At 40.0% G+C, this 15,507-nt stretch overlaps 1 protein-coding gene across 5 annotated transcripts in view; it reads left to right on the top strand.

The window, feature by feature from the left end:
- Positions 1–3,451, top strand: part of LOC131813155 (ras and EF-hand domain-containing protein) — a 71,965-nt gene extending 68,514 nt beyond the window's left edge. For all 5 annotated transcript variants that reach the window (XR_009346639.1, XM_059143379.1, XM_059143378.1 and 2 more), the window contains one exon: positions 230–3,451. Coding sequence is in view for 4 of the 5 variants with exons in the window: in XM_059143379.1 (XP_058999362.1) it covers positions 230–335 (106 nt within the window). In the remaining variant the exon portion in view is untranslated. The remainder of the gene's footprint in view (positions 1–229) is intronic.
- The last annotated feature ends 12,056 nt before the right edge of the window (positions 3,452–15,507 follow it).

The raw sequence follows: 15,507 nt of genomic DNA on the forward strand, positions 1-15,507 counted from the left end.
ACTTGCTTCACCTTTTTTTCTTTGCCTTTGCTTCTGCACATATAAAATGGGGCCCAACAAATTCACATGGTCCTCGCGAGAACGGTGTCTGGATGACATACAGCAAGTGCTCAGCCGTCTTGTTTTTATTTCTACAGAACCATTTGTGGTTTAGTTTTGTACCTCAGTAATGCATTCTCTCTCTCTCTCTGTCTGTCTCTCTCCCTCTCTCCCCTCCCCCTTCCCCCAGGGAAGTGAAAAAAAGGACCGATGAAGATGACAGCAAATCCATTACCAATCTGACTGGGACCAGTTCCAGAAAGTCAACGCAGATGAAGAACTGTTGCAGTAGTTAAATCCCAAACATCCTTGGCCTGTCAGGTCAGGCCCAGAGTCCTGGGTGTCTGTGACATGTTTGCTTCTCACAGAGGCATGTGTCCTCCAGACACGGCCAGGTGGAAGCTAACAGTGTGGGCCTTGGAACTGTGCTGTTAGATCCTTCTGGAGGCCTGGCTCTTTGCTATGTTTCAGTGAATGATTTGGGCCCCATGGTTGAAGGTACTTGTCTTGTCCTCACAGAGTCGCAAAAGAGAACATGTAAAAAAATGGTTAAAAAAATCAGATGCTCAGATCAAAGCTGTAGAAGAAACTTCCTGATGTAGATCCACGTGGTAGCTGACTTTGTAGATAACCTAAAACAACATTTTTTTTTCAAGTATCTGTTACTAGAATACTGGTAAAAGGGGATTATCATCCTAGCTTTGCTGTCTGTGGTCTCAGATGTGTCAGCAGCCCACAATAAACCTGTTTCCTCACCTGCAAAATAAGCAGCTTGGCTTTGCAGGCCTTGGCCTCTCGGATTCTGTGCACTGTAAGGAGTGGGAAGGAGACCACGATGACTCACAGTTAATAAGGACTCTGGTTAGTCAGACTTTTTAAATATTGGGGCATTGATTTTTCTCATTTCTGAAACAACAGAATTTAATTGAGAAAAAATAATGTTGTAGGCTTCAGTGGAGACAGAAAAATCTATTTTTATATACAGAGGAAAAAACGTTTGTGTGACAAAAAGAAAAAAAATAAAAAACAAGGTACTGACATCTCCACAAAGTCTGCGGTTTAAGTTTCATGTTAAAAATTCTAATGAAAATCATAGGAGGCCACATACTGGTAAAAGTACAATGCCCAGGAAAGCTGTCACTCTTCACTTAAAAATATATCCCAGCCAGTCATGGCCATGGCTAGGGAAAGACAGGAGCTGGAGTGACCGCTAATGGGGATGTGGTTTATTTGGAGAATGAGAATGTTCTGGAATATATACTTTTATAATGGCTGCTAACTTGGTAAATACATGAAATAACACTGAATTGTTAAAAGGGGGAAGTTTATGAGACGTGAATTATATCTCATTAAAAAAAAAAACAACACACTACCACTTTTAACATTTTGCCTAAGGAAAATGTGCATGATTGTTTCAGACCTTCCCATGATTTACAAGCATAATCTCCAATATGATACAAATCTCTGAACTCTGTCATGGCCAGCATTTACTACCTGAAATAATGAACAGTGAAAAAAATGTTATGTATAGTTTTGGAAACTCATCTCTTCACAAGAGGAAATCACAGTCCTTTGTTTAATGTGACTAGTGACTCCTTCTCACCAACAATTTGGTGGGTCTTGCTCTCCTTCTAGAATCTGCAGTGCCTCCCAGATTTCCCCACTGAAAGGTCTCTAACAGCTGAAGGAATCAACACCTGACCCTAGAAAAGCCTGGTTTTTGGTTTTTGGCTTTTGTTTCTCAGTGGCCTTGAACCAATTAAGTTATCCCCAACTAGAGGCTTGAACTTACCTTGGTTCATATAGTTCCAGCTTCCAAGTGGTCTTCTGGAAATACCTTAAAAACTTATTTATTGTATTACATAAGCTAATAACATTCCTTTTTGTTGAATCAAAACAATTCCATGGAGCAGTTTTTCCCGTTTATGATTTTTATGATCAAATCTTTAATTCCCCAGCTTCATTTTCTTTTAAGTGAAAACTGACCAGATATGTTATACACCAAGATTATAAAGAGCCACAACATCCTCAAGTGCAAATGCTTGCCTTCTCTCTATTGACATCTGGGTATTTTGATCGCAGTTTGTTCTATCCCTGGCAACTCTACCATGCATTTCTGTTCAATGGCTTAGGTCGCACCAAGTTTACATTTTTGACCAGAAAGAGCACCTCGCTGGTCGAATAGTGTCAAACTGAGCGGTGGGGGAGGTGTTATTTCTGTGCCTTCGTGAGATGCACGTTTTGCCACTGCTGGTTGCCTCTGCGGCATCTTTGGAACCTGGGTTAGAAAGGTTCTGTGTGTTGACATATGGGACAGTTGTTCAGGTGTTTGGTGCAGTTGCACAAAACTCTGTGAGTATAGTTGTTACTGTGTTGCCTTTATTTCCCCCCAGGGTGTCTCTCTGTATTTGTCTGACGGTTTGTACTTAGAATGTATCTTTGATACAGAAGTATTGCCTTGGCTTTTGTGTCTGGCTTGTATGGCTAGTACACCCAAATTGACTTGGGATGGAGATTATATAGGTGCCTTTGATAGACAAAGCACTCATCTTTAGTCAAACCTGGATAAATATTTTGGCAGCAAAATCCAAATCAGAGACATAGAGCTCTGGTGAGCAATCTTCTTTAAAGAAAAGCTACTTAGAAGCTCTATCAGCTGCATTTGTGGTAAATCATCATTATCACCAACATTTCATTTCAGGAAGGTGTTTTCAAAGTGTATTTCTGATTAAAATATAATGTTTTTAGCCTAGAATTAATGTGGGACATTCATATAGTCTTGTGCAACTAATTTATCTTGACTCAGTTTTTCCTTTGAGGGCTTTTAAAATCACTATTATACACTGCTCCTTTTTTTTTTTTTTAATGTATCCTGATACACTGGGTAATATTTTAATTTCATCATGGAAAAGAATGTTGGATAAGGAGACATTTTTCACTGTTAACTTTTAGCCTCATGTATTTTCATAATTTATATTTTCCACTTGCTGCTTTATATGACATATGTGACATTTGATTATTTAATACCAAATGTGATTTGCATAAACTCAAGTCACACAACCCTCTTGCTGAAGATAAAATTGAGGTTAAAAGATAAATATTTATTTTCATATTTGTACAGTGATCAGCTTCAGAGTGAAGGCTTTTGTGGTCTTTTATTGTATATGTGTGTAAGAAATTTCATATGTATATATTAAGTAGGCCTCTGAGTATAGAATAATTGTTTCGTGATTTTGATTTACATGGTTTACATTTTCATAGTATCAGCCATATTTCGTTTATACTGTTTATTTCTCTTCAAACCATTAATAATTATACCATAAAGTATAATTTTTATAGCAATACAAATGTCTAAGGAGCTACAAATATTTTCTGCATTGTAAATTCAATAAAGCATGCTTCCTTTGGTCTATCGGGCTGTTCTCTTCAGCTTTACCGCAGGCATCCCTGAAGTAACTTTATTTCTAGGGTGTGCCTGCATGAAACCATGGCTTCAAAACAGTGTCTTTTCGGGCCTGGGCAGCTCCTGGTTGGAGAAAAGAATGAATATGTGGCGTTTGGTACTGTGGCCCAGCCATGTCACCTTGGCCAGCGCGGCATCAGGTTGACCAGCTTGGTGTGTGACAGCTAGAAACAGTGAGGCTTTTGTAGAAAAATTTCAGGACGTGTCTTGGCCATCCTCAGGACCTCAGGGGTTAGTCCCTTTCTCTGCCACCCATCCTGCTCCTTCCATCCCCCACATGGCCCCAGCTCCTGCTCATCCCCCTGTTTTAGCTGAAACCTCACTTCCTTCAGGAAGTCTTCCCTCTCCGCCCCTATAAACTAGGATGAGGCTGCCTGCTCTCACCTGTGCGGCACCCTCTTTAACTGAACAGCGTCCTTACTGCCCTTGTATTTGCTGAACTAGACGTATACCTGGAGCCCTGAGAACTTCTTCCGCTGCTGCCTCCCTTCTGCTGTATTCAGTGCTGAAATGGCTGAGAAAAAAATAACTTTAAATAATGCAGGCTTTGCAGAGAGTTTCTGCAAACACACAGAGGCACATACGCAGTAGTCACAGATGGTGTAATAAGAGGCAGCATATTTTAATTGCCACAGGTCTGAGCTCAGCAGCCAGCCTGCCTGGGTATGAACCCAGCCTCATATTCCTACTACTGGGGTAACAGTGAACAAGGGGCTTACCCTCTGTGTACCCCAGGGTCTTCTTTGGTAAAATAGACATAAAAGTACCATTCTTTTTTTTTTTTTTAATTTATTTAACAGATCACAAGTAGGCAGAGAGGCAGGCAGAGGTGGGGTGGGAAGCAGACTCCCTGCTGAGCAGAAAGCCCGATGCGGGACTCGATTCCAGGACCCTGAGATCATGACCTGAGCTGAAGGCAGAGGCTTAACCCTCTGAGCCACCCAGGCACCCCCTAAAAGTACCATTCTCATGGAATGTATATAAAGGGTTTGGAATAGTTCCCTGGCACTTGGATCACCCTCAATTAAAAAAAAGATGTAAAGATGTTTTGGGGGCACTACGGTGGCCCAGTGCTTAAGCATCTGCTTCCAGCTCAGGTCATGATCCCTGGGTCCTGGAATGAGCGCCACATCTGGGGGGGAGGGACCCTGCTCAGCGGGGAGTACGCTTCTCCCTCTCCCAGGAAAGCATAAGCTTTAAAGTAAAAATTACCACTTTTCTTTCCAGATCTAGATATTAAAATATGTTTTCATAGCTGAAAATGGAAAACAGGCAAAAATGCCTCAACTCAAAATTACAGGGTCAAGTGGATTTTCAAATGCAAAATTCTATGAATAGTTAACCAATTTCCTTTATTTTTTTTCTGCATCTGTATCAGATTTATTTGTGAATTTATATTTCTTATATTTTAGTAGAATAGGGGTTTAGTTGTAATGTCCTTTAAATTGTGACCTCTCAGGCTGGCAGTTCATGAGCCATATTTCATAGCATTTGACATATACATTTGTAGGATTTCTCTGTACCTTTGAATTTGGGCTTTCTGAAAAATTCTCCATGCAGGTTTTCTGGCACTCCCATTGCTGTGCAGTAGGGCAGAACTTAAGAGCTGGATAAAGATCCCTTCAGGGGGCATCTCCTGAATAGTTCCAGTGTCATTTTAGGGGTTCTTTCATTCACCACAACTATTTTCTTTTCTTGATCAGTCATTCCAGAAACAGTTGTTTTCCCTCTTAGATGAAATCTCCACACTTTCCATGATCTCTAAGACCCTCTGTGATCTGGCTCCTACCTGTTTGCTCACAATGATTCTAGACACCAGGAATGGAGAGGGAATAAGGTAGACTCTCAAGCAGATTATATTCTGGTGGGTGTTGACAACAAATTTGTGAACAAATAAAGAAGATCCACATTCTGCTTCCTCCTCCCCTTTCTCTACCTCAGAGTCTACATTTCGGCTTGGGGAACTCTGTTCTCAGACATGCCATACGCTCTCTCCCCCACCCTTTACTCAGGCTCTGCTTTCTGCCTGGAGCACCATGTGTCTGCTCGTGTCCATTTGCCGACCTAATTCCTGTCCACCCTGGGTGTCTCAGTTCCTCCCAGCAGGTTCCTCAGACCCTGAAGTTTGAGCTAGAGCCTCTCCTCCATGATGTCTTCCTGTAGTGCCCATCATAACATTTCATCAGTGGTTGCAATGATCAGCTGACTTGTGTACTTGCCATACTAGATGATTTCTGCCTCCTGCAGCCCTTTAAACTTAACTGAGTCAAGTAAACTTTCTCCACCCTGGAGCATACTTCAGCAGGCTCATGACTCTTCTGAGTCCTCTGGGTCAGGGTCTCAGCTTTCCTACACCACAGACTCCTCTGAAGCCCAGGATCCACTCAGATTAATGTTTCTAATAAAAGAAACCAATGTTGTTGAAAGACTATTCTCAAGATATTTCAAAATTTTGCAATAATGCGGTATTTGCATTGTTTTATTGGCATAAGATCTGTTGATAGAGCTAACAAGCACTGTACTTATGATGTAGTCATGAATGTAAGCTGTATTTTGAGATGTCTACACCAATCTAGAGTAAATTTTGAATATCCATGGTTTTGTTGGTGGTACAGTCACAGGTACCAGTGATATTACTGCATTTTGTTGCACTTTATGTGAAATGAAATGCTAAATTTCAGTTAGAGTTTAGTTAGTGAAAATAAACATGTAATTTTTGTCCCAAATTAGAAATATGGATTTCTACCCATAGTGGCAATGGGCCCATGACCCTCAGTAAGAACCTCTGGCTGTGGGTAAGAAGGTATGCTCAGATGAGAATTCCCATAAAGTAATCAGAAGTCCAAATTTGACTTAGTAGTGTTAGTCTTCTCACTGCTCCAGCTCAGGCCTGCTTCATCCTGGAAACTGGAAATGGGATAAGAGGCTTGGTTGCCCTGGTCTGTCCTGCATCCCTAATGTACTACTTACTACTGATACATTCTCCAAGGCTCCAGGCAAGGAAAGCATGGTGCTTACACCTCAGATACTGTTTTATGCATTAGCAAGATAAATATCACAGAAGAAAAGGGATGCATGTGGCCAGCCATTCTTGACTATCATGTGCACTGAAGTTTAAGGAAAATACATGACCCTTGAAGAAATGTTTTGGAGCCCACCTCCTGCCTCAAAACTGCAGTTCTGAACTAGCCTGATTTAATGATTCCTGTTATAGTTGTGAATACTGGCTGAGGAGGTAAGGAAGGTATAAAGCCCTTAAACCCTCAAAAGCAAAAATAAAATAAGTTGATGACAAAACCTCCCCAGGTTGGCACATGGTGCATAAGATTGAGGATAAGATTGGGTTAAGAATCAGATATATTGAATGTTTTCTGGAGAAAGATAGCATTTAAATTTTCTTCTCTCTAAAATACCATTAAAACTAGAGTCATACAGATTTTCTTTTAGATAGTTAGACCAACAAGAACAGAGGACAATTACAACAAAACTGTGAAGCTGCAAAGTAGAAGGAAAATTGGGAGCTGAATTAACAACTAAGGAAGCTGAATCCTAAACCAGGAATGGGAGAAGGCTGAGAATAATCTAGATTTACATTGTGAATTTCCCAAAAGGCTGAGGAACTAGGGAAGCATATGCCTCTATAACTGGTGGGAGGAGGGCAGATGGGGTAAAAGCAGTTTGAGAAGCAGTTCTATACTTAAGTATTTTTCTCCCATGCTGTGCCACTACTATCCATACCAAAGTCCAGAGACTTTGGAGTAAAAAAAGCTGCTAGATTGGGGGATGGATGCCAGACAGAGTTGAGTGTTGGTACTATTCAAAAAATTAGGGAATTAAGTGATACTACATATTCTGGGTACTTGGTGCCAAAAGCCAATATTTCCCACTCTGCTTTCAGGACAGTGACAACCTTTATCTTTCCAATACTGAAAGACTTTTCCCTGGAGTATGACCAGCCACAGGGGAAGAACTTATGATGTCTCAGATTAGACATCATTCCAGAAAATACAACCCTCCCCCATCACCCTATAGTAAAGTTCAAATTTGGCAAGTCACACCACACACTTTCCATCAGGATTTTAGCTCCCCTGAACAATCCAAGGATCACTGTATATTTGTGGCAAGTCTCTAGCTTAGAAAATGGAGAACAAATAAGACAGAAAAATAGCAACTTAGGGAAATGGAGTCCATGCAGAAAAAGAAAAAAAAAAAAAACATGAATATATTTAGAGAGAGAGACAAAACTATTTGCAACCATGAAATAAGAATAAGTTACTATCAATAAAGAACATTTCAAGAACAAAAGTAATCTCTTCAAAATTAAAAACATGGGAGCAGAAGTATAAAAAAAAGTATATTATAGAGATTGAAAGATAAATTTGAGGAGTCATTCAGAAAGAAACACACAGAAACCAGGAGTGGAAAGAAGTCCAATGTCCAAAAACAGCTGTTCCACAAGGAGCCATCAAAGAAAACAAGGTGACATGGTCAAATAATTCAAGACAAATTTCCAGAAGTGAAAGGCATGACTTGCTAGATTGGAAAAGCCTATCTAAAACCCAGAAGAATGGATGGACATAGAGCATGTGGTCATTAGGGTTCTTTGGCCTGAGCAAAAACTTTCCAAGTTTGCAGAGAGGAAAAAAAAAAAAAATAGGAAACCGGAATTAGAATGGTTATGCATTTTTCAACAGAAATACCAGAAGCAAAATGACAATGTAGCAATACCCGTAAGTTTCCAAAGGAAAATTATTTCCAAACTGTAATTTTATACCTAGCTAAACTAGGTCAGTAATAATGACATTTTCAAGACATTCAAGGTCTCAAAAACCTTCTCTTTTATACACTAAATACCTTTTCAAAGATGCTTGAGGAGAACTTGCTCCAACCAAGGAAAAGTATGCGATGCAGAATACAAGAGTTAAGACATTCAGCATAGGATGGTGTAAAGTCCGATACCCAGGGAGACAGTTAAGGAAGATCCCTGTCTGAGAGACGTCACCAGTAGTAGTAGAGGATACTGGTCCCGATTGGAACAGTGTGACTTAAGAGAGCTGTCACCACAGAGTGCCATTACATCATCTTTTTATCTGAGGACAGAATGGCAGGGTAAATCCGGCCCTGATTCTGATCTGTGTACTCCTGTCCTTGCCTTATGCTGGTGGATTTCCTGCTTGCTGCTTCATTCCCTGTTGCTTGGACTACTGCCCATTCCATAGGAGTGTTCTCTTTTTTTCCTCTCTTGGGAGATAGTGGGAGGCCATAGGTAGCTGGGGGCATGGGGGAAGGGAAGGAGGGGGAGAGACAAAGAGAGAGCGAGTGCACGAGCTGTACACCTTCCCTGTGTATATTTGCTGTAGACATCCGGTACGCAGCTCACACTGTATCCTCCCAGATTGTCAATATTTGGTAAACCCTCTTTCCAGAAACCAACTCATCAAATTTTCAAATGATATACCTAGAAGGTTGGAGGGATGGAGGTAAGAAGGGTGGAAGGAGAGAGAAAAAGAGGAAAGAGGAATGTTACTGTAATATGGAACACAATTTTAAAACATTCTCTAAATATTTGAATTTCATTAAGTTTTCAGTTATTTATGTTTTCAGTTACTTATTTAAGTTTTATTTTATTAAGTTTTCAGTTACTTATTTAAGTTTTCAGTTACTTATTTATGTTTTTATAACTACAGACAAAAGGGTCTTAACAACACTATTTTAAATTTCTTGATTAAATGCTATGTTGGATGATTCAGACGATCAGAAGCAGTGTTAGACATTTGTCTTTTCCTTTCCTACCAGCATCTGAACACCCCTTCTTTACCAGATATCCCATACCATATGAATGTTAGTGAGAAACAAAACCCCATGGATCCTGAGAGAAGATGAAAGGAACAAATGTTCCCTCTCCCCATCACCTAAAACCCAGGGTTTTAGTCTTCTCACTGTCTTCCCCCCAGCCCTGTGCTCTAAAGGAGTGACCTAGACTGAGAGTGGTTAAGAAACTCCTCACACCACAGTAATGGATCCCAGACCCTCTAGGGCATACCCTTGGCCACAGTCCCCAGGGCCTCGCTACCCTTGGTTTCTGCTTATCATCTATAATCTCCACTGAGTTCTTGAGCCTTCTTATTGATGCTGTGTTACCCATGACCTTTGGATAAGATCATTTCTGCTAAGTTTCAAAAATTAAAAAGAATGTAAAATGCAATTAATTCATAAGTCTTTCTAGTTTGCTTACATGTGGCATCTCTAAATTTTGATCTCAAACTTGGAAATAGTTTGTTGTATATATATAAAATAGTTTGTTGTATATATATATAATATATATATATATATATAAAATAATTAGTTTGTTGTATATATATACAACAAGCATCTTTGAAATATATATATATAAAATAATTAGTTAATATATATATAAAATAATTTGTTGTATATATATACAACAAGCATCTTTGAAATATATATATATATTATGTCCTGTTTTCCTACTCCATCTGACAAATTACCACCAACTTTATGACTGAAAAGAACACTAATTTATTCTCATAGTTCTGTAGGCCCTAAGTATAAAAATAGGTTCCAGGGACTAAAATCAAGCTGTCAGTAGGATGTCATTCCTTCTAGTAGCTCTAGGGGATAATCCATTCATCGTCTTTTCCAGCTTTGCCAATAAAGTGACATATTTACAGGTTCTGTGGATCAGTGCTTTGGTGGACCATAATTCTATCTACTGCAACATCCACAATAATTTTACACAATTATCTTTTTCTTTTCACAGTTTGCAAGTATAAGGTGACTTAAAAAAAAAAAAAAAAAAGAATGCTTGGCTCCTGAATAATTTGCCTTTTAATCTTATAATTTGGAAAACCTAAATAAATAAGTACACAACCCAAAATTTTCACTTTAAAAAAATGTGGGTGATTTAAAAAAATTCCAAAATGCTCTCTGAAAATAAGAAATGAACATTTATCATTTCAAACATTACGTTTGTGTAAATGACCACAACTTGACATAGAGTTGGCCAATTAAACATTGATACAGCACTGATTAGGGGGGAGTACTTTCTGAAAGTCTGGGCAGAAAGAAAAACAAAAAGGTATATTCCCTCTTCCTGAAGAATGTATCATTTAGTTGGCAAGATCACAAAAGAGGCCATCCCCTTAGTACTAGAGAAAATGGAGCCATTGGAAATTCCAGCCGTGTAGCAAAGGTAATGTGCATTCCCACAGGTTTCTCCATCAGCTACTGGGTTAATGTGTACTCTGTCCTCTTACCATTTTAGAGGCTATTCAAATGGCTGTAAACATATACTGCCCTTTGAGGAGTTTAAAACTCCCGAGATTATAGATTTGATGGAATTTCAGTGGGAGCACTGAGCAAGTACACAGATCAATTACTAAAAACATATATCATAGCATGACCTTGTGAAGATGGTCTATCCTAAGGGGTGTGAGATATTTACCAGAGCATACCAATAGAGCATAAACCAGACCTGTGGTCTGCTCATATATGGGCAAGTCAGAGAGGGTGTATATTTTTTATTGTTGATAGGAAAACTCATATTTCCCAAGTGTTTTCTGTGTCCTACATGCTTTCTACATGTTTTCTCATGTTATCCTGGACAGTAACTCCTGTTTTAGCAGATGAGGAAAGGGGTGTAACTAAGCGCAGTGACTTAGCTAAATGGATCTAGGGCCTAAGTGGCAGAGCTGGGCTTCCAACCCAGGTTGGTATGAGTCTTTCCGTGATAGTGCCCTATCTCAGACAATGTACGTCTCAAAGGTCACCCAAATTTATTGAGTCTAAATGGTCTTGAAGAAGAAAATATCTCACTTTAAAAAAAAAAAAAAAAAAAAAAAAAAACTCACAGGAACAGGAACCATCTTTTCTTTCTATTGTCTTGACTCACTGAGCCCAGAAAGAACAGATCACATTGTACTGGGCTACTGTTCTGATTCAAATTCAAGAAGCCACCTGAATGCCTTTTTCCCTGTGGCAGGCCAGGACATTTAAAGTTCTTGTTTTAGAATGAGGATGGTTTGTATAAGGTTTTTCTCCCTCAGTCTTGAGTATTGGAAGCCTTCAAATTCCCATTAGAACTGGTTCTTGATTTCCCAACTGGATAGTGACCAGAAGAAACACTATCCTCTCTGTGGACCCAATCCATTGAGTGGATGTCCAGGATAGAATTAATGCCAGTTCTGAGAGGGATTTTAGAGCTTATCCGTGCTAAGCGCCTCTGTAACCAAACCAACGTGATTTCACTCCTTGGTGAGTAGGAAACTGTGCCAGGTTGAGTTGTTACACAAAGATTCTATTTGCAGCAAATAAGGAGATCACGGAGAATGAGAATGATTTCCAAATCTGTGATTCCCTGAGCAAGGGTGGATGGATTCCTTTTATTTAGGGTTAGGATGAATATTTAGATAGAGCAGCCTTGTCATCATATGGAGAGGCAGGCATAAGGTCATGCATGCACCTTAAGGAAACATTCCTGCACACACATAGTATGTTATGAAAATGCGGCTTGTACTCCTCCTTGGGCAGGGATTTTAGCATTACAATGAGGTAAAGGTAGTTGTTGGTTGTTCTAGAGGTCACTCCATGGTCCATTTGCACAGGCACGAGTCAGAGGTTAAGCTCAGACTGATCTGAGTGGTCTGGACCCGTTGGAGGTTCTGTCCTGGCCGTCGCCTTCTCTCCAGGGGCAACATCACTTTATGTCTGCCTAAGAGATACACTAGAGAAATGAGCTTAAGGAAAAATGTGGGACCAAGGTCAATGAGTACTAGCAGGTGGGCAGTGAAGTTTGTGTGTGGGGTCTAGCTGGCGACACTTTGTTTTAATTGGTGAGGTAACTGGTGTTCAGGGATAGCCTGTGATTATCTGTGTGGATTCAGAGCAGGACACAGAGTCCAGGTCTCCTCTCTTCAAGGCCAACAGTTCAAGATTCCACACTTCCTCCTGCTTTTTAGGAACGGGAACTGAGAAATTCTTTCTTCATGTCTTCTTCTCTTTCCTTTATCCCTTCTTCCCTTCCCTTTCCTTCCCTTCTCTCTTCTTTTCTTTTCTTCTTCTTTTTGTTGGGTGCAGAGATCAGGGTGTGAGGGTGTGGGGCTCTGCTTCAAGGCAAAGAGGAGAGAAGAACTGGAGGCATATGGTCTGGTTATTAGTGACTCCCCTGTTAGGCACAGAAGTAAAATTCTTTCCCTCAAAAACAAACAAGTAAATAGGACCCTAACCTACTGTACTCTGGGTATTTAAGGCAAAGTACTCACCATCAGGTAATTTTTTAATAGTAATCCATGTAATGGCAAAGACTTATGAAATGAACTACTGATCTTGGGGGAAAGGACTGTGCGTGTGAACCTGTTCTATGAAGGAGTACAAATCACGTAGTGACTCATCAGAAAACCTACTCCATGTGGCTTTTTCCCCACTGACATAATACTTCAAGTCTTAAGAAAAATCCAGATTGTCCCTGCTTTTTTCCTTCCGTTCCTTTTTAATTTCCTTCCTACTCTTCTTTTTTCTATGAAATATGGGCTTACTTATTTTTTCTCATTAAGTCACTGTTGTGGGTTAAATTGTATCCCCCTAAAATATATGTTAAAATCCTAAGCTTTGGTATAGTGAATATGACCTTACTTGGAAATAGGGTCTCTACAGGGGTACTCAGATTAAGATGACATCATGCTTGGTGAGGCTGGTCCCTAATCCAATGTGTCTGGTGTCCTTATAAGAAGAGAAAGAGAAACACAGGGAAAACATAGTGTGATGGTGCAGTCTGAGATTAGAGAGATGTGTCTACAAGCCAAGGAACACCAAACATTTCCAGCAACACCAGAAGCTAAGAAGAAAGTACAGGACAAATTCTCCCCTAGAAACTTTAGAGAAAACATGTCCCTACCAACACCTTGATTTTGAACTTCTGGTCTCCAGAACTGTAAGAGAATAAACTTATATTGTTTTAAGTCACCTAGTTATGGCAATTTATTACAGTTGCCCTAGGAAAATAATGTAGTCACCAAACATTTCTAGAATTCCTGCTATAGCCAGCAGCATTGAGTGGGGTATGTGATGGGGAGGAGAGAAAGAAACAGGTGAATATGATACAATTTTTTAGCCTCTAGGAACTCACAGTCTAGCAGCGAAGTTAGGAAGCTTTGTCATGGCCCCATCCTACCCACAGTGATATCCACTTTTCAGAAGACGCCATCAAGGACAGGTGATACCTATGGTGACATCTTTGTGTTACACTTTCAATGCAGGGGATTGATCCCAGGGAAAACTGTGAGGAGAGGAAATGTGAGTAAGTCTTTAGAATCAAGCAGTAATTTCAATTGGCGTCAGAGAGCTGAACGCCAAAATTTTAAATTATTAAAAGAATGATGGTGATATTGAGTGCTCTGTTTTGGGTTATTTTGGGGTCTGTGGCCAAGGTGAATAAAACTGAATAAATCAAACAGAAGAAGGTAGGAAAGTTCTCTCTGAAATACTTCTAGTCAGGATTCAAGAGGAAAATATGGTGCGGAGATCATTGGCTCTCAAGGACCTGAATATACATACTCTTTGATGTGAAAGTTTCCCTTTTACAAATCTGTCCACACTCATGCAGAATGCCTACCATTGCGACGATATCTGCTGTAGTGAAGTTTGGAATGGGAACTAAATACACATTTTAAAAATGGGTAAATAAATTATGGAGTGCCTGTACAATGGAATATTACGTAGCCTTCTAGAAGAATGACCCAGCTCTGCATATACAGCTATGAACCATTTCTAAGACATCTTTAAGTGAAAAAGAAAGAGACTGATACATATAATATGATATGGTTTGTGATATAAAGGTTATAGGTACAGGCTACCTGTGGAAAGATCCAGAAGAAAATTAGCAGAAGAAAATTGGGGAGCTAGGAGACATGGGTGAGAATGAGCTTACCGCTCAGTATACCCATTGGAGCATTTTGAGGTTTGCTTCATGTGCATTACATTACCCATTTAAAAAAAAAAATCACAAAGCAAAAAGAAAACCTAACAAAATACTGGTGGTCTTGGTGTTGGCAAAAATGGCCCTTCTGCCCAACAATTTCAATCTGCTTGGCATATCTCCTTTGGCTTGTTGGCATTTTGGATCCTCACTCTGGCTCTCTTGACTCCCAATACCCACCACCAGCCTCCTTTGTCCTGACAACCCACTTTAGACAGACTCCTCTGGCTTCTATCTCTGGCACTTCTCTTGGGCATGGTGCCGTGAATTCTCTCTGGCTTGCTGGAGCTCAGCTTGCTGGAGCCCGCCAACTCCTGGTCAGGCCAGCCAGGTCACTAGACAGCATGTACCTGGCTGCAGACACTGCCTAGGTACGAGAAGGGAATGGTCTCCATGGTTGGTTGTCCATTGTCTGAGTGTAGTAGAGCAGCTGCCTCTAATGACATGTCACCCTTCGGTTGACCCAGAATATGTGGTTCTTTCATTCACTTATTTCCTCTTGGGTTGATTTGTGGGTTCTTTTGTTCATTCTTTTGTTTATTCAATACTTCTGAACCTGATAGATAATATTAGGGGTGTGCCAGGGGAAAGATTTCATAGCCCTCTACTTTCCTTTCCTCCAACCCCATGGATAATTTAGATTTTATTATGTCTTCATAGCATGAGATTTAATAATTAAAGCAACTGAACATGTTGTATGCAGACTGGCAGCTTTTGGGAATTACAATTAAATGACCTCCCTTTCACCCTCACCAGAAAGGATCTGAAAGGTACAACAAAGAGACATTTAGTTTAATGACATTTGCAGATGAGCCTTATTTCCCTTGGCTGAAAAAAAAAATTTTTTTTTGAACCAGTAAAATCCTTTTTATTGAAGCTTTTTAGTGTTCCAGTTCTCCCAGAGGACATCTTAGGGAGAACAGTGAATGCCTGTAGGCAATTGACCACTTTCCATCTTCAGCCACCAGGGATCTTGGGTGAGGTTGGAAGTGCTGCCAGGAACTCCATCAATATT

The sequence above is a fragment of the Mustela lutreola genome, chromosome 12 (assembly GCF_030435805.1).
Source record: "Mustela lutreola isolate mMusLut2 chromosome 12, mMusLut2.pri, whole genome shotgun sequence".
In the NCBI taxonomy this organism is placed as follows: domain Eukaryota; kingdom Metazoa; phylum Chordata; class Mammalia; order Carnivora; family Mustelidae; genus Mustela; species Mustela lutreola.